General features: G+C 38.4%; 1 protein-coding gene across 1 annotated transcript in view; it reads right to left on the bottom strand.

Moving 5' to 3' along the window:
- The window catches only part of SPART (spartin), a 38,505-nt gene extending 32,994 nt beyond the window's left edge, over positions 1 to 5,511 (bottom strand). Inside the window, 2 exon segments of the mRNA XM_047723170.1 lie at positions 1,215 to 2,026; positions 5,379 to 5,511. Of these exon segments, the coding sequence (XP_047579126.1) occupies positions 1,215 to 2,024 (810 nt within the window). The 5' untranslated portion in view covers positions 2,025 to 2,026; positions 5,379 to 5,511.
- Positions 5,512 to 22,094: the final 16,583 nt, after the last annotated feature.

The following is a 22,094-nucleotide window of genomic DNA, read 5'->3' on the forward strand; positions in this document are numbered from 1 at the left end:
AGATATAAAATATTCTTCCTATCCAATAATGAAGTCTTTTTTTTTTTCACCAACGCCCCCAATAACTCCTTCAAACACACCTAGTAAGTCTCCAATTATTTTAAACAACTTTCAAGTTGATTCCATGTAAAAGCTGCATTAAGAACTGAAAGTGGAGTATACCAAAAAAAGACAAAATCAATCTAGGTTACTACTGCTGTAACTAAACCAACTGCATCATCTGGACTGTGAACAAAAAGACTTGCTTTGCTCAATCATCTTCTTTACATGCATGCAAAATTCTTTGTTATACCCAGTGTAAAGGAGTCCTCATTTCTAGAACCCAACTCTCTGTACTGATGTCCAATTTTTTAAAAACAGATTGTTACTCCAATATCACCTTCAAAACACTGCCTTTAGAATATTTCATTAATTGCACAGCAGTGCCCTAACAACACCAGCTGTTATTCAGCAACAGTTTTTACTCTTCAACCAAGGGCATGCCAATAAATTTATCTGCTTGGAATGTTAGAAATGCATCTTAAATTATCATCACAATCTCTACTTCTATACCAAAGTTTCTTAACCTCTGCATGATTAACATTTTGGGTTAATTTTGACTGATGAAAATGATCCTGTTTTGAGGTTTAGCAGTCCCCCCTGGCCTCTATCTACTATATACCTGTAGCAGTAGTACAACCCACCTCCCAGCTGTGACAACCAAAAATGTCTCCAGACATTGTCAAAATGTCCTTGGGTTGGAGGGTGGGTGGGTGGGGGGATCATTCCTGGTTGAGGACCACTGTTCTACATACCGGGCTGGGTCTAGCCCAGATCAACCCCTCAGGTGGGGCTTGACAACATTTGTGGCAGTTTACATTAACACATCCACGAGTTACATAAATCACTTTTGGAATTGAAGTTGTTAGGTTTCTTCTTCAATAAAGAATTAAAATTTTAAGGATGAATGCTCCGATGCCCCTTAGGTCTTGTCATCACAATTTTAATACTAAAACACAATTCTGAAAAAACAATAACAAAATTTTGTATCTTTAAAAAAAGAAACTATTAAACACGTAGACAACTTAAGGCTCATAAATTTCACAGAATATATTAATAAAGAACTAGAATGATCTTTTTGCACTTATTGTCATGGACGCATAATATATACTGGCAAACAATAATAAGGTATATATACATATTTCAAATTATGTTTACATTTTTCTTTGGCTTACCTGAAGAAACCCAGGAGGACGGTTTAGAACAGTATCAAGAGAATTATCCAAGAACCTCACAATTCGAAGGTACCCTGGATATGAAGGTGCACTAACTTCCCCTGCAGGATTTACAAAAAAAATCTGTACTCCATTTGGTATCAAAATCAACTCATCTGCATCTAGCCCTAAGGTCTCAAGAGGAGGTGGTTGAGAATGATTCCTATAAAAGTCTTCTCCAACTGATGAAAATTCCCCAGATTCTGTTCCATAGGATACAGTGTAGTGACCCTCAGCAGCTTGAGGAGTATAAGCAGGAGGTGCTTCTGCTGGATGACTTTGAGATGGTAAGGATAAAGAACTAGGTGCAGGAACCAACCCTGTACTTGCTGTTGAAGTGTTTCCGTTTGCTTCAGTGTGCTGAGGAGGTGAACTAAAGGACTGAGGCTCTGGTGACTTTTCAGACATGTCTTTAGGTGGAAATTCTGGATATAACTTGGGCACCTCCTGAAGATCATTCCGTAGAGAAGTGGCAAGACCCTTCTCCAGAATTTCCAACCTGGTACGTACATTCTGTAGTGTTTCTTTCATTTTCTGTTGCATCTGTCTAGCAGATTCCCACCCAGCACCTATGTGTTCAGGCTCTGTCAATGATATGCTGATTCCTCTGAGCAGGTGTCCTATTCCTTGCTTATAGTAATTCTTTGCTTCTTCCTTCTGACCTAATTCGTCTGTATTCAGTCCCTTATTAACAAATAAAAAGGCCTTCTTGTATGCTTCCTTGATGATCTTAATTTCAGTAGGTTCTCCATTTTGTGGCTCTTGCTCCATTTCTGTCAAAGAGAAAATATTATTTTAATTATCTAATTTAACTATTTGTTTACTGAATTATCATCAATTTCTCCTACCTAAACATATTTCAAGAAGAGAGGAATTCCTAAATTCCTAAATTCCCTTGTTCCTAAATCCTTTAATTAAAAATAGGAGAGAATAAGTTAGAATATATCTACTGAATAATTTTGTTACAGTTTCATGTAATAAATGTTTCCTACCATGTACCTAATGTTGGAACCAAAGAGCCTCATTTTAAAATTCATTATAATATAAATCCAGATTATATCCAACTAATTAAGAATGAGGTTGAGGGGCGCCTGGGTGGTTCTCTCAGTTAATCATCTGACTCTTGATTTCAGTTCAGGTCATGATCTCAGAGTCCTGAGATTGAGCCCTGAGTCAGGCTCTGTGCTGAGCAAGGAGTCTGCTTTGGATTCTCTCTTCCTCTGCTCCTCCTGCTCATGCCCACACTCTCTCTCTCAAATAAATAAATAAATAAATAAATCCTTTTAAAAAAAAAATGAGGGGGCACCTGGGTGGCTCAGTGGGTTAAAGCCTCTGCCTTTGGTTTGGGTCATGATCCCAGGGTGCTGGGATGGAGCCCCACACCTGGCTATCTGCTCAGCAGGGAGCCTGCTCCCCACACCCCGCCTGCCTCTCTGCTTACTTGTGATCTCTGTCATAAAAATAAATAAAATCTTTAAAAAAAGAAATGAGGTTGAATTACACACTGGAGAGGATAGAAATGAGAAAAAATTATTTGGATGAAAGTTTAAAGTTACCTACTTCCACTTAAAGGTGCCAGGTTACTCACATGCAGTTAGCCCTGTTCTCTCCCAAAACTCCATTAAAATAACTCTAACAGATTAAAATGCATAACTTCTCATTCTTGTTAATGAGAAAAAAAATGAACAGGTACTTCACAAAAGAGGACCTTTAAATGGCACGTGAAAAGATGTTCAACACCTGATCTTGTATATACCTACATATCAAAGCTTATGTTGCATAGTATGCTGAAAGATTTCCTGAAATAATGTGTCACTGGAGAAAATGAAAAGGAAAGTGTGGGGGGGGGGAGTGGTGATGATGGTGTAATTCCATTGGTCAGTTGCTAAATAGCATTTCTTGCTAGCATCTTCATCTTGGGACAGAAAAAAAAGTTTAGCAGGGGAAAAAAACCTGGAAATCTATCAGGGGAAATGTAGTGGGGAATTTCAGCACAGAAAGTAAAAGTTTGTACTAAAATACTGCATTTTTAATTTGGGATTTATTCCAGGATTTTATATATTTTCAGAAGTCTCTGAGAAAATGCATTTCACAAGGGTAAGAACTGCAGAATAGAACTTAAAAGAATAAAAAAAGATTTTTAAAAATAATACCTGTGATATCCCTAATCACAGTTAAGAGCTTATCAAGTGGCTTGAAAAGACAAAAACCGTTATTACATGATTCCACATACTTTTTTATTTTTAAAATTTCTTTTAAAGATTCAAGGGCGCCTGAGTCTCTCAGTTAAGGGTCTGCCTTCAGCCCAGGTCATGATCATGGGGTCCTGGGATCCAGTTGCCTCAGGCTCTCTACTTAGCAGGGAGCTTGCTTCTCCCCCTGCCTCTCTCCCAACTTGTGCTCTTTCTCAAATAACTAAAGTCTTTAAAAAAGAAGAAAAAATAAAGATTGATTTATTTATTTAAGGTGAGGAGGGGCACAGGAGAGGACAGGGAGTCTTAAGCCAACTCCGGTGGTGAGTGTGGAGCAGGAGGCCGGGCACTTTCTCACCACCTGAGCGGAAACCACCCTGAGATCACCACCTGAGCCGAAACCAAGAGTCAGCAGGTTAAAGGACTGTACTACCCAGGCGCCCCTCACATACTTTCATTTTTAAAGTTGAGAACGGAAGGATTTGAAATGTCAATCTGTAGTGTTAAATAAAACAGTACCCACACCAGTATAATCATGTTAAATCCCAACCCAAACCCTGGTTCCAGATATAAATAGCACATTTATTTTTTGAAACGTTCTAATAAAAGAAGTAAAACGTGTTTGTTTCAGACATAGCTAGTTGTGGGTGTGCATATGTGTAAGCTTAAAAAAAAAAAAATCCCCGGAGAAAAGGCAAAATTCTGAATCAAACACCTGACAACTTAGTTCAACCCCACAAACCCTAAAAGCAGTAACAAGCTACGGGCAACATCACAAATAGCCTCTAATACAGAAAATGCTCCAATGCCTGCCTACCTGGCCCTTTACAAGAAAAACGAAGATGGAACTTTTTCAAATACCTGTATGCAACTCACTCCAATAGCTTCCCATCCATTCTTGTCAGAGGAACTACACAAATGACGTTTCAGAAAGCCCCACAGGTGAGAAAGTACCAACATAAAACCCTCCTGTTTCAAACAGGTTTCCTATAAAATGTCTCCAAATGGGATCCGTTATTGCAAAGGAAAGCAATTGAAAAAGAGCTCCGTTTGTAACTGGGGACATTCTTACATTCCCTTTTTCTTGGTTTTGCTTTTGGACATTTCAAAGAAAAAGTGTTGAATTCTTAAATATATAATATATATATAATATAAATATATGTGTTGAATACTTAAATACCAGTATTTCAGAAGCTGCAAGAATTTGAACGCAAATCCATTAAGTTACAGTGCAATAAAGTAAATTTTGAGGATCCTTAAGTGACAGAGTAAAACAATTCATTAGTGGGTGGAAAAATGAGCCAACTCTACGGTAACGCAATAATGCCGTGTCACGAAACAGTGCACATTTCAAGAGAACCTTTTTCCAGACATAGAAATTAGGTCGGAGAGGGCCTCTGCGATGCTCCATCCCTAAGGAACATGAACAAATGCATTCGAAAGAGCAAAACCCGAACGCTATCCATGCCCAAAACAATTGCTATTGGTTGCTGACGTTCTGTAAAAACCACCGAACTTTCACGAAGCTGTAAGGGCGCAAAACCACAGCCATTTTCGAAGCCAAGTAAACAGCGCGTATGAGGCAGCAAGAATGGTGGACAGAGATGTTCCAAGTGCACGATCAAAGGGGTGCGAGTGGGAGGCGGCGTTAGCCAGTAAACAGTAGTGAAGGGCGTAGGGAGCGCGGGGCTCAAAGGTCCCATAAATATACGATGGGAGCTAAGAGAACTTCTCAAAGTATCCTCTCGAAATTGTTTCCTTCAACTAAAGTTCCATGTCTGATATCTTGGATGAGGGCTCCCGGCCTTCTCTACCCTGCCCCTCCCCCCGCCCGGTCCGGCCGCGGGGACCTGGGCGCTCACGCGACCCCGCCCGTCTCGGGGTGGGGGGCCCGCACCAAGGGCGAATCCTTCCCCGCCAACCGCTGCCCCACCTGCGCCTTCCAGACCTCGGGCGCTTCGGCGCCACCTGAAGAGTTCCCCGCGCGGCTGCCGCGGCCCAGCGACCAGCTCCCTCAGACGCCGCGCCGCTACGAAGCGCTGGGCCGGGACCGGTCCCGTGGTTCTTAGCGCCTCACACGCGCGCGCGACCCAAGGCCGGGACTCACAAAGCATAACAAGTCGCGCGCTCCAGAGCGCGCCACGTCACGCGGCCGCCCCGCCCGTCAGCCTTCGCTCCCGCGGCAGGAACCCACAGGTCGGCTTTCGCGTGACGCCCACTGCGGCTGATTACCCACGGCCCGTCCAGCCCAAGTCATTCCCACGCTGACCTTCAAAATGGTGTGTAGGGAGACGTCACTCGGCTTCGAATCGCAGAGTCTAGGTGAAACTCTGCCAAGAAAAAAGGACGAGGGCAGAAGGCCCTTAGAGAATCACGTGAACCAGGCGCTCAGCGCGGACCCCCCAGTCCAGGTCTCCGCGGCCACGTCGTCAGCCCCCGCGCTTGCGCAATATCTTTCTCCGCAGCGGAACCAAGGCCGCTGGAGGGGCTAGGAAAGAGTGGTGGGCAGTGAGAGCCGTCACGGCTAGAGGGAGCCCTGGACACAGTGCACGTGGGAGAACAAAGGCTGATTCTCTCAACTCTTCTGGAACCTAATCTTTGTTATTAATGTATTCTAAGACAGTTAACCTCCAATGGTAAAAGTCTAGAAGTGTGTGTGCGTGCGCGCTAAAAGTCTATGTAACAGTAGGTCAATGTTAAATTCCTGACTCCTCAGATTAAATAGCAACTGTACGAATACCATTTATGAATGTGAGAGGTTAAAAAGGGAAAAAATCAAAATGAACATACCTTACCTTTTCCCAAAACGTCTTTAAAATTACTAAAATGTTGGGACGCCTGGGTGGCTCAGTTGGTTAAGCAGCTGCCTTCGGCTCGGGTCATGATCCCAGCGTCCTGGGATCGAGTCCCACATCGGGCTCCTTGCTCATCGGGCAGCCTGCTTCTCCCTCTGCCTCTGCCTGCCATTCTGTCTGCCTGTGCTTGCTGTCTCTCCCTCTCTCTCTGACAAATGAATAAATAAAATCTTAAAAAAAAATAAATAAAATTACTAAAATGCTATAGATGACATTAATTAATGTCAAAATTAATTAATGATGAACACTGGGCAAGGCTTTTAAGGTAGGGGCCATTTGGGAATTTCCCCAAATCGAAGAAAGGTAACGGTCATCCCAGAGAGAAAAACCTGTTAGAAAGATATACGTTAGTACAATGGTTTAAATGATTTTGCTCTTCTACTCCCTAAAAGAATTCTGGAAAATGTGACTGTGCACCTTTCCCCTCATTTTTAGATTGACCATACATAAAAATTTTCATCTGATGTAAATAGTTGCAAAAGATGCAAATTGTTTTATGGTAAATTGACATTTTAAAAAAATTGTTATATAACCCTTCTAAATTGTAGACAGTGGTACCTAAATACCAGGCAACTTGATATCCTTCATCAATTTTTAAAACTACATGAACAAAATTGTCTTTAATATGAAATTTTACATCATTCCTTTTATTCCTGAACCTGTATTTCCATAGTTCTTCATGAAATTTTATCCCAATACAGTATTTCTTTATTCGGGAAAGTCTTTTCTTGATCACCTATCATACTTCTCTGCATCATTAGTACATAAACTTAAGTCTAATTTTAAAATATTGAAATAGCCATAAAAGTTAAAGTGTTTAAAAACGTGAAATTTCTAAATACAAAGTCATATATAGAAAACTCTAAAATTTACTACAAAGCTACTAACTACATCAAAGTTTCAGGATAAAAGATCAACATACAAAAATCAATAGTATTTCTAAACACTAGCAATGAACGTTCCAAAAATGAAATTAAGAATGTCACTGAGGGGGCGCCTGGGTGGCTCAGTGGGTTAAGCCTCTGCCTTCCGCTCAGGTCATGATCCCAGGGTCCTGGGATCGAGCCCCACATCAGGCTCCCTGCTCAGTGGGGAGCCTGCTTCCTCCTCTCTCTCTCTGCCTGCCTCTCTGCCTACTGTGATCTCTGTCTGTCAAATAAATAAATAAAAAATCTAAAAAAAAAAAAAAGAATGTCACTGAGAATACTATCAAGAACAAAATACTTGGGAATAAATTTAACAAAATAAGTGCAAGACTTGTACACCCAAAACTACAAAACTTTGTTGAGAGGGTTTATTGAAGACCTGAATGAATGGAAAGACATTCCACATTGCAGACAGATTTAATATTGTTATAATGGCAATATTCCCTAAATTGATCTACAGATGGAACATAATCCCTAAGAAAATCCCAGACAACTATTTTGAAGAAATTGGCAAGCTAATCCTAAACTCACATGGAAATGCAAGGGAGTCAGAATAGCCAAAACAATCTTGAAAAAAAAAAAAAAAAAGGTGAAAGGACATTTCCTTTGTTTTGTTTGCCTTTTTCAAGTTTTTATTTGAATTTCCATTACTTAACAGTCTCATATTAGTTTTAAGTGTAGAATTTAGTGATTGATCACTTATATACAACACCCAGGGCTCATCACTACAAGTGCCCTCCGTTAACCATTATCCATTTAATCCATCCCCCTGCCTACCTCTCTGCTCCAGGAACCCTTGGTTTGTTCCCTATAGTTGAGTCTGTTTCCTGGTTTGCCTCTCTCTTTTTTTCATAGGTTCATCTGTTTTGTTTCTTAAATTCCACATATGAGTGATATATAGTATTTGTCTTTCTCTGCCTGATTTATTTTGCTTAGCATAATGCTCTCTGGTTCTATCCACGTCATTCCAAATGGCACCATTTCACTCTTTCTGATGGCTGTGTAATATTCATATACATCTGGGTTCTTTCCATAATTTAGCTATTGTTGATAATGCTGCCATAAACATCAAGGTACATCTCTGCCTTCGAATCAGTACTTTTTTATCTTTGGGGTAAATACCTAGTAGTGCAATTGCTGGATGGTTGAGTAGTTCTATTTTTAACTTTTTGGGGAACCTCCATACTGTTCTCTGGAGTGGCTGCACCCATTTGCATACCTACCAACAGTCCAAGAGGGTTCCTCTTTTTCTGCATCCTTGCCTATGTCTGTTGTTTCCTGAGCTGTTAATTTTAGCCATTCTGACTGATGTGAGGTGATATCTCATTGTGGTTTTAGTTTGTATTTCCCTGATGATGAGTGATGTTGAGCATATTTTCATTTGTCTGTTAGCTATCTATATGTCTTCTTTGGAATAATGTCTATGTCATCTGCCCATTTTTTAATCTGGATTATTTGTTTTTTTTGGGTGTTCAGTTTTATAAGTTCTTTATATATTTTGGATACTAACCCTTTATCAGATATGTTACTTGCAAATATCTTCTCCCATTCTCTAGGTTACCTTTTAGTTCTGTTGCTTGTTTCCTTCACTGTGCAGAAGCTTTTTATTTTGAGGAAGTCCCTATAGTTTATTTTTGCTTTTGTTTCCTTGGTCTTGGGAGACATACCTAGTAAGAATTTGCTATGGCCAGGGTAAAAGAGGTTATTGGCTGTGTTCTTCTCTAGGATTTAGATGGTTTCCTATCTCACATTCAGGTCTTTCATTCATTTTGAATTTATTTTTATATATGGTGTGTAAGAAAGTAGTTCAGTTTCATTCTTTTGCATATTGTTGTCCAGTTTTCCAAATGGTGTCCAACACCATTTGTTGAAGACACTCTTTCCTGTTGGATATTCTTTCCTGCTTTGTTGAAGATTACTTGACCATATAATTGTGGGTCCATTTCTGGATTTTGCATTTTGTTGCATTGATCTATGTGTCTGTTTTTGTGCCACTACCATACATCTTAATCATGATAGCTTTTTATATAACTCAAAGTCCAGAATTGGGATGCTTCCAGCTTTGCTTTTCTTTTTCAAGTTTGCTTTGGCTATTCTCGGTCTTTTGTGGTTCCATACAAATTTTAGGATTGTTTGTTCTAGCTCTGTGAAAAATGCTGGTAGTATTTTGATAAGGATTACATAAAATGTGTATTGTTTTGGGTAGTATAGACATTTTTACAATATTTGTTCTTCCAGCCCATAAGCATAGAATGTTTTTCCATTTCTTTGTGTCATCTTCGATTACTTTTATCAGCATTCTATAGTTTCAGAGTACAGATCTTTTACATTTTTGGTTAGGTTTATTCCTAAGTATCTTACTGTTTCTGGTGCTTTTGTAAATGGGACTGATTCCTTTATTTCTCTTTCTGCTGCTTCATTATTGCTGTATAGAAATGCAGTGGATGTCTGTACATTGATTTCTGTATCCTGCAACCTTACTGAAATTGTGTGTCAGTTCTAACAATTGTTTGGTGGAGTATTTGAGTTTTCTATATAGAGTACCATGTCATCTGCAAGTAGTGAAAGTTTTACTATTTCCTTGCCAGTCTGGATACCTTTTATTTCTTTTTGTTGTCTGATTGCCAAGTCTAGGACTTCAAGTACTATCTTAAATAACAGTGGTGAGAGTGCACATCATGGCTTATTCCTGACTGTAGAGGAAAAGCTCAGTGTTTCCTCATTGAAGATTATATTATCTGTGGATTTTTCGTGTATGGCCTTTAGGATGTTGAAGTGTGTTCCCTCTTTCCCTACTTTGTTGAGGGTTTTTGTCATGAATTGATATTGTACTTTGTCAAATGCTTTTTCTACATCTATTGAAAGGATCATATGGCTCTTCTCTGTTCTTTTATTAATGTGGTGTATCACATTGATGGATTTGTGAATATTGAACCACCCTTGCAGCCCAGGAATAAATCCCACTTGATTGAAGTGAATGATTCTTTTAATGTACTGTCGGATTTGATTTGCTAGTATTTTGTTGAGAATTTTTGCATCTATGTTCATCAGGGATATTGACCTGTAGTTCTCTTTTTTTAGTGGAGTTTTTATCTGTTTTTGGAATCAGGGTAATGCTGGCTTCACAGAACAAGTTTGGAAGTTTTCTTTCTATTTCTGTTTCTTGGAACAGAAGGTATTAACTCTTCTTTAACTGTTTGGTAGAATTCCCCTGTGAAACCATCTGGACTGGACTTTTATTTGTTGGGGGATTTTTGATTACTGATTCAGTTTCTTTGCTGGCTATTGGTCTGTTCTAGCTTTCTATTAAGATCTTGGTAGTTATGTATATTATGTATTTGTAGGAATTTGTCCATTTCTTTTAGATTGTCTGATTTGTTGGCATATAATTTTTCATAATTTTCTCTTTGTACTTTTATGGTGCTATTTCTCCCCTCTCACTTGTGATTTTATTTATTTGGGTCCTTTTTTTTTTTCTTTTTGATAAGTCTGGCTAGGGGATTATCAATTTCATTAATTTTTCCCAAGAACCATCTCCTACTTTCATTGATCTGTTCTGTTTATGTTTTCTGCTTTCTTCCTTTCTTTCTTTCTTTTTTTAGTTTGTATATCATTTATTTCTGCTCTAATCTATATTAATTCCTTTCTTCTGCTGGCTTTAGGCTTTGTTTGTTGTTCTTTTTCTAGCTCCTTTAAGTTTAATGTTAGGTTATTTATTTGAGATTTTTCTTGCTTCTTGAGGTAGGCCTGTATTGCAATATATTTCCCTCTTAAGATCACTTTTGATGCATCCCAAAGGTTTTGGATGATTGTGTTTTCATTTTCATTTGTTTTCATGTATTTTAAAAATTTCTTGTTTAATTTCCTAATTGACCCATTTATTCTTTAGTTGCATGTTGTTTAGCCTCCATGTATTTGTCATCTTTCAAAACTTTTTCTTATGGTTGATTTCAAGTTTCATAACATCATGGTCAGAAAATATGCATGGTATGATTTCAGTTTTTTTGTACTTGTTGAGCACTGATTTGTGACTTAATATGTGATCTATTTTGGAGAATGTCCCATGTGCACTTGAAAAAAATGTGTATTCTGCTGCTTTAGGATGGAATGTTCTGAATATATATGTTAAATCCATATGGTCCAGTGTGTCATTCAAAACCATTATTTCCTTGTTGATTTTCTGCTTAGCTGATCTGTCCCTTGTTGGAAAAGGAGTGTAAAAGTCCTCTACTATTATTGTATTATTATCAATAAATTCCTTTATGTTTGTTGTTGTTTCACATATATACATTTGGGTGCTCCCAAGTTCGGGGCATAAATATTTATAATTCTTAGGTCTTTTTGTTTGACATCCCCCTTTATTATGACATAGTGCCCTTCTTCATCCTTTGTTACAGTCTTTGGTTTAAAATCTAGTTTGTCTGATATAAGTATTGCTACTCTGGCTCTCTTTTGATGTCCATTTGTATGATAAATATTTCTGCATCCCCTCACTTTCAATCTGCACATGTCTTTAAATCTAAAATGAGTCTTATAGGCAGCGTATAGGTGGGTCTTGTTTTCTTATACATTCTGATACCCTATGTCTTTTGATTGGAGCATTTAGTCCAATTACATTTACAGAGATTATTGATTGATAAATATTTAGTGTCATTTTATTACTTATTTTGTCATTGTTTCTGGAGACTCTTCTCTGTTCCTTTCTAGTTTTTGTCACTTTTGGTCTTTCCTTCCCACTCAAAACATCCCCTTTAATATTTTTTGCAGGGCTGGGTTAGTGTTCACAAACTCCTTTAGTCTTTGTTTGTCTGGAAAACTTTATCTCTTCTTCTATTCTGAATGATAGCCTTGCTGGATAGAGTATTCTTGGCTGCACATTTTTCCAGTTCAGCAGGTTGAATATATCATGTCACTCCCTTCTGGCTTGCCAGTTTTCTTTGGAGAGATCTGCTGGTAGATTATGGGTCTTCCCTTGCAAGTGAGGGACTTCTTTTGTCTTGCTGCTTTTAGGATTTTTTTTTCCTTATCACTATATTTTGCAAATTTAACTACAATATGTCTTAATGTTGGCCTGCTTTTGTTGATTTTGATGGGAGTTCTCTGTGCCTTGTGGATTTGGATGTCTGTTTCCTTCCCCTGATTAGGTAAATTTTCAGCTGTTATTTCCTCAAACAAACCTGCAGCTCCCTTTTGTCTCTCTTATCTTGGGACTCCTAGGATACAAATGTTACTATATTTGATATGGTCACTGAGTTTCCTAAGTCTGCTCTTATGATCCATAGTTTTTCTTTCTCTCTTCTGTTCAGCTTCGTTATTTTCCATAATTCTATCTTCTATATCACTTTTTGATCCTCTGCTTCTTCCATCCATGAGGTCATTATAGACAGTTGGTTTCAAATTTCAGATATTGCATTTTTAATTTCTGTCTAATTGTTTTTCAGCTCTTTTATCTCTATGGTAAGGGTCTTTCCAGCTTTTCTCAAGTCCAGTGAATATCCTTATGATTGTTGCTTTAAATTTCCCATCAGGCACATTACTTATCTGTTTCAATTAGATCTCTGCCTGTGACCTTTTTTGTTCTTTCTTTTGGGATGAATTCCTCTGTCTTGACATGTTGTCTAGGTCTCTGTCTTCTTCTGTGCATTAGAAAAGCCTGTTATGTCTCCTATTCCTGAGAGTAATGGCTTTTAAAAGAAGAGGCCATATAGTGTCAAGGGCCTGGTGCTCCAGGGAGTGTCTCTGGTATGTGCTGTTTGTACTCTGCTGCTGTGTTTGGCTGCTCTTTCCCTCGGGTCAGTCACCAGCAAAAGTTCTTCTTGTTTGCAGTGGGTAGTGTTTGGACCTTGGCCAGAGTGGTGAGTTTTAACTAGATGTGCTCTGGTCTGCTTGTTAATTGAAACCTGATGCTACTTCTGCTAGAACTGAAACCTTGCAGAACTCTGGTCTGTAGACATGCTGCGTTCAGGATTTTGTGTTGGTCTCCTGGGGAAGGGGCCTGCTGTGCTGGTCCGTAGGCACTCTTGCCCAAGAAAAGCAGTACCAGCAGAGTGCAGGGAGGTGGCACTTGGTGTAAGCAGGTTAGGCAGCCAGAGTTGGCACTGTGCTGTTGAGTGAAGTTGGTTTATGCTGTGGGGTGGAGAAGGGAAACAGCGCCGACCAGTTCCTTTGTGCCCAGAGAGGGTACTCAGTGCTTGTTACTCTTAGGGAAACACCCCCCAGAAGAGCAAATAATGTCCCCTAGTGCATCCCAGGCATTTTTCAGGTCACTGTTTTCATGCTGTCTTCTCCGGGTTGGGTTGCTTGTCTGCCTGGAGCAGTGCACTGCAGTTTGAGTTCTATCCCAGCTAAACCTGCTGACTTTAAAACTCCAAACTTTAGGGACCTGGTGTGGTGGGGACCTGCACTGGTCTTCCAGGGGAAGGTCTCACCATGCTGGGACTAATGCAAGTTTGACTGAGTAGGGCAGTCATGCTAGAGCACAGGGGTGTGCAATTTGGAAAGTAGGCTAAAGCTCCAGTGTCTGGGTGAGCTGCCCTCAGCAGGTGTCTCTCTGCCTATGCTGAGGGGCGGGGGAGGGAAATGGTTGCCAGCTGGATCTTTTGTCACCTGAGAAGCAACTCTGCAAATGTCACTCTAGGAAGAGTGAACAGTCTCTCCCTATGTGCCTTTGGTGATTTTCAGATTGTGCCACATATCCAGGGTTGCTTGCGTTCCTTCTCTCCTGGAGTAGGGGAGTGCCCTCAAGGCATTATCCCAGACAAGGCCATGGACCCCTAAAACTCCAGTTTTAGAGTCCCAGTGGTTACAAAAATTCAGGAAAATCAGCCCCTCTTGTTTACCCAGCCAGTGGCTTTGAGGATGTTCCCTTGTGTATATCCTTGCGTGCTCTACTCTGTCTTGCTTGTTTCTACAACCAGGGTTCTCTCCCCTCTGCAGCACCCATGATCCATTTCTCCCCTAAAGCCCATCTCCACACTTCCTACCTTTCACAATGTGGCCTCTTCCCTCCCTCTAGTGCAGTCTGTCTGGCAGTCCACAGATCAATTTGTTGGATATTCAGAATAATTTGATAGTTATCTAGCTGTGTTTGAGGGACGAGGCAACCGTAGGGTCTTCCATTATGCCACCATCTTAGCTCCCCCATACTTTCTGATACCAAAATTTACTATAGAGCCTCAGTAACCAATTCAGTTTGGTACTAGCATAAGGACAAACATATGTAGGATAGAACTGAACAAAGGAGTAGAATTAAGAACCCATAAATAAGCCCATTTACAGTTAACTGATTTTCGACAAAAGTGCCAAGAAAATTTGATGGGAAAGAAATATTCTCAGCAAATGGAACGATTGGAAATTCATTTAAAAAGGTGAATGTGGACCCCTATCTCATACTATACTAAAAAATTAACACAAAATGGATCAAAGACTTAACTGTAAGAACCAAAACTATAAATCCTTTAGAAGAAAACATGAGTAAATCTTCATAAACTTGGGTGAAGCAACTGTTTCTTAGTTACTACCCCCAAAATATAAGCAATAGAAGAAAAATTGGTAAATTGTACATCATTAAAATTAAAACCTTTTGCTCTTCAAAAGACAGTGTCAAGAAATGGAAGATACAACCCACAGACTACGAGAAATGATTTGCAAATTATATCTGATTTGTATTTAGACTATATAAAGAACTATTATAACTTAATAACTAAAAGGATATGTAATACAATTTAAAAATGGGCAAAGGATTTGAATAGGCATTTCTCCAAAGACATACAAATGGCCAGAAAGGATATGAAAATATGTTCAATGTAATTAGTATTTAGAAAAGTGGATATAAAAAACACAATATGGGGACGCCTGGGTGGCTCAGTTGGTTGAGCGGCTGCCTTCAGCTCAGGTCATGATCCCAGCGTCCTGGGATCGAGTCCCGCATCGGGCTCCTTGCTCGTCGGGGAACCTGCTTCTCCCTCTGCCTCTGCCTGCCATTCTGTCTGCCTGTGCTCTCTCTCTCTCCCTCGCTCTGACAAATAAATAAAATCTTAAAAAAAAAAAAAAAAACAAAACACAATATGTCATTATTTATCCACTAGATTACCTGTAATAAAAAAGATAGATACGAACAAGGGTTGACAAGGATGTGGAGAAATTGAAACCCTCATGTATTACTGGTACCAATGTAAAATGATGCAGCCATGTTTTGGTAATCAATTTGTTTGTTTAAAAAGTTATATGTGGTCTTACTTTATGGTCTGCAATTCCCATCAGAAGTGAAATTGTGTTCATGTTTTCATTTCTCTTGGTTCGAAAAAATCAAGTGATGCTGTTATTATAAAATTCCTTCCATTTCTCTTTATTTAGTTTAGATGGAAGAGTTTCTCAGCATTGTTAAAACTGAGATAAAATTGATGCTAAATCCTGCCTTATTCTGGAAATAGAACATCTATAATACATATGATACAAACAATACAAATACTGGCATACATATACAAAGTGTACAGGTATACTTGACAGAAATGTTCATAGCATTTTAAAAATAGCCAGAAAGTAAAAAATAACCCAAACAGGTATCACTCAACTGGTTCATAGATTTTTGAAAATGTGGTAATTTCATACAGTGGGATATTATTCAGTCCCCAAAATAGCAACATGGGTGAACCTCAGTGAAAGAAGCCAGACATGAGCATATATTGTATGATTCTGTTTTTATAATTTTTTTTTAATGGCAAATATATAGAGACAGAAAGTAGTAGCTGCTTAGGGCTATGGTGAGTAATTGGAATGGACTATAAATGGGCATGGAGTTTTCTTTTTAGGGTGAAAGAAATATTCTAAAATTAGATTGTGATGATGGTTGTATAATTCTGTAAATATAATAAAATTCATTGTATTGTACATTTAAAATGAGTGAATTTTATGGTATATGTATCATATTTAAAGCAGTTTGAAAAATACCTGCTGGGTAGAAGGATTATTATAACTATTTTTATTTGTATGTATTTTATGTTTGGATAAGTATTTGTTGAACAAAAATATATATTTATTGGAAATATATCTTGAAGAGGTGACAGAACTTTTTTCAATTAATTCATATACTTCTAGATGATTATCATTTATTTCTAGAATGGGACAGAACTCAGCTTCAAGTCTATTCTAATTTTAATATTTATAAATGTAAAGGCTGAGAAATTCTGTCCACATAAAATGAACTGATTTAGGTTATCACTGGTGTTATTACCTAATTGCTCCCAGCTCATGTTAAATTCAATAAAATGACTCAATGTAAAATAAAACTCCCAGTAAGTACAATATGTTGAAGGCTATGTGATGATAATATTCTAAAAGTTCCACATGAGGCTAGGTCTTCAATGTATGATGTCATTACACTTTTCTTCCTTAAACTTTTTGCATGTGGAAAGCACGAATTTGACCAAAGGTCAATAATTGTGATGTTCTTAGTACAGTATAATCTCCCTTTGCTGAGCAAATAGTGGATGTTGGACAAATGCAGTATTTTAAAAATGGAGTAATAAATAGATAAAAGTAATTTCGTACTTACAGAGTTAGAGATACTTATGTAGGCCTTGTAAGTTTATATTTCCATATGAAATATTGAGTCTCTTCCTTAGCAAATATATATATCCTTAAAAAAACCAATCATAGTATGGAAAACAATTCCTTTAGTATTTCTTACTAGCCTGATTCGGCTTTGTTCTAGCCAAGTTGGTATTTTTTATATTATGTTAAAAAGGGACTAATGGCTGGTATAGTAAAGTACTTCGTTTTCTATATGCTTAAAATGCATAATGAAATGGCAGAAGAGTTTAAAACCAAACACCAGAATTCTCCTTATAGCAGCTGCATTGCTTTAAGGGAGTTTTGGTAAGCCACTTAGGGTCAGGGTGAGTTCCCAAGGACACAGGCAAATAAGAGAAAATAAATGAAAGAACACTTAGAGCATTTTGTAATACTACATTAGAAATGAGCAGACTGGCAGCAGCTGGAGTGAAGAATGAGGGGCAGTGACAACTGAGAACGGAGGAAAAGCAACATGGTAGATTGACAAAGAACTCAGAAGGAAAAAATTGCCAGATTTTGCATTTGAAGTTGTTTTTGCTGTTGTGATGTAAGAAGCCTAAATTTCCTGAATCCGTCAGTGCAGTTTTCAAAAAATTCTTTATGTTCTGTTTTGTTTTGTTTTGTTTTGGTGAGAAATTTAGAAAAGAGTCTCAATACCATCTTGTTTACATGGTAGAGAACAAGACGAATACATGAATAATGCTGGGAGAATCCATGAGCTCAATTAGGGAAAGTAAAGGCCCAGACCCAGAGGTGTTCTTGAGACTGTAAACCCCTTGGGAATTTTTGGACATCTCGAAGACAGCATCAGATTTTCTACAAGAGGTAAAGATGGAGCTCAAAGAAAATGTCAGTGCCCTTCAGTCCAAGAGCACCAAGAATACACCTGAAGTTTGAACTTCTGTTTAAACACTGCTTGTCTTTTTACAGAAGAAACCTGTAAGTGGAATGTGAAAGAGTACTCCTTGATAAAACACCAAAGCGGTTACATCTTCAACATTTTTAAAATTGTGATTATATTTAAGCATCCATGTATACTTATAAAGGTTTTTCAAGTTCCATGTAATTAGGGATTATAAGAATAAAGACTCAAGAAGCTATCTTTAGTGCTGATTGGCTATGATACTAGTTAGACACTAGCTCCTTTCCCTCTTGAGTATGTCACTTTTTAGGGAAGCTAAGAGGAAAAATGTGTGATGACTTGCTGGCAAAATCCATTGAACACTAGGAATTCATTATTGGGTATCCTGATTGTCTTGGAGGGATTCCCATTGCAGAACAGCTAACACTTCTCTGGCAATATCCAGGCAATTTCAATGGAAAGATCTAGATCTGGAAATTCCTTCTTCAGCACTCTCAGTTCTTGGAGCTGGCCCATCCCAGCCTGACTGCCCAAATAAACTGATGTTCGAGCAGATAACCAGGAACACAATACTCAGCAAACACAGATTTGAATGCATCAGTTCATAGAGAGTTCATAAGCAAAGATGCTGTTCATGAAATAAAAAAAGAAAGAAAAAACAAAAGCCTGCTAATTTTGTGACACTTTATAAAAATATACCAAGGGTTATATATATATATTTTAAAGATTTTATTTATTTATTTGAGAGAGAGAGACAGTGAAAGAGGGAACACAAGCAGGGGGAGTGGGAGAGGGAGAAGCAGGCTCCCTGCTCCCCAGGGGCTCAATCCCAGGACCTTGGGATCATGCCCTGAGCCAAAGGCAGAGGCTTTAACCCACTGAGCCACCCAGGCATGCCAAGGGTTATATTTTTATAGTTAAAAATTTCAAGCAATTCTTTCCAGAAATTCTTTCTTCATCATTTAATCATACTTATTTTCTGAACAGTTTATGTTTCGTGGTCTCTCTCTCTCTCTCTTTTTTTTGGTTAGTTTGGATTTCTAATTGAAGCTGTTTCTTTAAAAATAAAGTCTCTTTTCCTAAAGCAACACAAACGTTAAAAAAACACTCATCAACCTAGTATGGCTGCAAAGACTTGGGCCCATATGAAAATGAGAAATCAAATAAATTTGAATTTATTTTTTTCTATAGGCTCAGTCTGTTTGGAACAATTGGTATTGTTATTACCAACAAAAAAAAGTTATTGGCTATTACAAAATCATATTCAGGACAGAGGTGGAACTTGAAAATACTGGTTTCTTTTTAAAAGAACCAGTTCTGTCATCCAGAGAAATTCTTTAATTTACGTATAGACAAGTTCCTATGGTGTCAGATCACAGCATAGCTAAGCATCACTGAACTGTATTTAATCACAAGGCTTACTTGTAACAGTGGGTGCTTCCCACTGAAATTAAAATGTTAACAGTTTTAAACAGCCCACAGAAACTATGCATGTATTAAGCCTTCTCTCAGAGTCTGTAAATTACTCCATTGGGATATATTAAGGACGGACTGTGGTATTTACCTCTTTCAGATGAAAACAGTTTCCATTAAATTTTCTGAAAAGTCAAATTTGGGGCCTTAGTAGTATCAATTTTTTGAAGCCCAACTGTGCGGAATGTCCTTAGCTAGTCCTTTGACCTCCCTCATTTTATTTCACCCCCCAACAAACCAATAAGGAGGCTATCGTGAGATGAAGAAATGGAAGCTCAGGAAGTTTAATATATTCCAAACAACACAGCAAACACCTAACAAAGTCAAGATTCCTAAAGATTGTTTTCAGAATTACTATTTTGTCAAAATTAATGTTTTGTTGAGTAACTATTACTCTATGCTCAGTATGAGTAGTTTCCATGCATTTGAATTCCCACTCTCTGCAAATTAGAATGAAGTTTTTTTTAAACACTAAGTAATGTAATCAAAATCTCACAACGATAAGTGGCAGAACTATAATTTAAACTGGAATTTTTGACTTTAAAACCTTAGCATTGGGCACCTGGGTGGCTCAGAGGGTTAAGCCTCTGCCTTCAGTTTAGGTCGTGATCTCAGGGTCCTGCAATGGAGCCCCGCATCAGGCTCTCTGCTCAGCAGGGAGCCGACTCCCCGCCCCCCCCACCTCTGCCTGCCTCTCTGCCTCCTTGTGATCTCTGTCTGTCAAATGAATAAATAAAATCTTAAAAAAAAAAAAAAAACCTTAGCATTTTCTACTGTAACACAGTATCTTAGGGTTGGTTATCCAGTTCCCAAAAGGCAACATACTTTGGAAGAATCTGAAACATCCTAGGACAGAGAAAATTTTGTCAAGACTACAAATTTTCTGGGTTCTTTGATTTGGCTCTAAAATTAAATATATACTAGAATCATGGACTATCAGATGAATTTGTGTTGGACTCCTAGCTGTCACACCTACCACCTTCATAAATTTGGGCAATTTCCCCTCAGTGCTTCAGTTCCCACCTTTGTATAATTCAGGTAACAAGAGCTACTTTGTAATACTACATTGGGGATTAAGTAAGATAAGGTATGCAGTGTTCTGTACCTCACAAAGGGCAGCGGACTGGAGCGGTCAAGAGCACAGACCTTAAAAGGTCTGTGCTTTGAACTCAGCTACCTGAGTTCAAATTCTCAGTCTGCCACTGATCACCTCTGTGATCTTGGGCAAATTTTCTTACCCATTTGTACCACTGTTGCCTCGTGGTAAAATGAATTAGTGATAATAACTACTTCATGATTTAAGCGGTTGTTAAATTTCAAAAATACACATTGAACATAGCAGATGCTGGACAAATTGTAGCTAGTTTACCCTAAAATCACTTGGGTGATTTTAAAATCATATATATATATATATATATATATATATATATATATTTTTTTTTTTTTTAAGATTTTATTTATTTATCTGAAAGACGGAGATCACAAATAGGCAGAGAGGCAGGCAGAAAGTGGGGGGGGGGGAGCTGGCTCCCTGCCAAGCAGGGAGCCCGACGCGGGGCTCGATCCCAGGACCCTGGGATCATGACCCAAGCCGAAGGCAGAGGCTTTAACCCACTGAGCCACCCAGGCACCCCTATATGTATATATTTCTACTGGTACTTAAATTTTTTATCTTTGGAGAAAATTCCTCCATTACCAATAAAATAACATGTAAAACAGAAATCTGCAGCCCAGAGTGATGAGTCCTAGAGCCATCCTAATAGGTTCCCTGAAGTTTGAGTGCGGGGAGGGGAGGTGGAGCGAGAAGAAGGTGTTAGGGTGTCTTTCAGATTTGGGGTTAAGCAACTGGACATGCCTCTAGATGCATTTACTGAGATGGGAGACACTGGAGAGGATTGTACATACGGGAAAAGTGGGGAGAAAGAGAACCAACAATTGTTTAGTATCTCCCAAGTAATATCTGTGTCCACATTACCTCATTCCACTCTCAGAAACACCCCGTGGGTGTTTCACACCCACCAGTTTCACAGATCTGTGAAAATCTCTGAAGAAGTGTGTTGTGCGGGAGAAACAATGAGTTCAACTTCTCAAATAAGAGTTTTTTGCATAAGGTGGTAAGAATTTTTTTATAGCCCCCGCTCCCTCCCCCTCCCCTTAAGTCCTGAATGTTCACAACAATATTTACATTGGTATGTTAACGTAGCCACCACTTTCAACCCAAAGCAACACTTTCCTATTCCCTGTAGTCCTTTAATACCTCCATGGACAAAGAATCTTTTGAGATGCCAGCAAGACTCTAAAAGTTCAGTTATAACTTGGAAATCTGTAATAGTTAGATTACTCTGCCCAGAAATGTCATGGGAATTGCTTTCTTTCTCTAATACTTACATTAGGCACAGACATACTATCATAGAGCTAAAATTCATTGTAACGATATTGCCCCTTAACCCAGTAATGTTGTCTATATCGATTTCACCATTGATATAATGTAACTGGTTCCAACTGGAAGCAAATCAAAGTATATCCATTTCTATTCCAATCTTCTGAATAATGCAAGCCATCTGCATTACCTCAAACTTTGGGGAACAAAATGCATTAAGCAGAACCTCAACTGGTTAAAAGAATTTGTCTGTTTAAGGGTGGTATTTCCAAACTCTCTAACAACAACAAAGTTCTGAATCATAGAATCCATGAAGTTGTCAACGAAAGCACCACCAAAGCAAATTTCCCATCTGTTTTTCAAGTTTACCATAACGCAAATATTGGATGGAACCATATTAAAATGCGAATACAAGCACTTTCAAGTGGTTCCACCTAATAGATCATAAAAAGCATAGTTCATAAATCTCAAGGAACATTAACTACCATAGTTATTTTTAAAATCCCTGCATTCTTTGAAAGCCCTCTTTTTATTCTAATGGAAAGCCAAAACTGAAAACTTACTAAGCTTTACTATTTAT

Source organism: Lutra lutra, chromosome 3 (assembly GCF_902655055.1).
Source record: "Lutra lutra chromosome 3, mLutLut1.2, whole genome shotgun sequence".
NCBI classification, from domain to species: domain Eukaryota; kingdom Metazoa; phylum Chordata; class Mammalia; order Carnivora; family Mustelidae; genus Lutra; species Lutra lutra.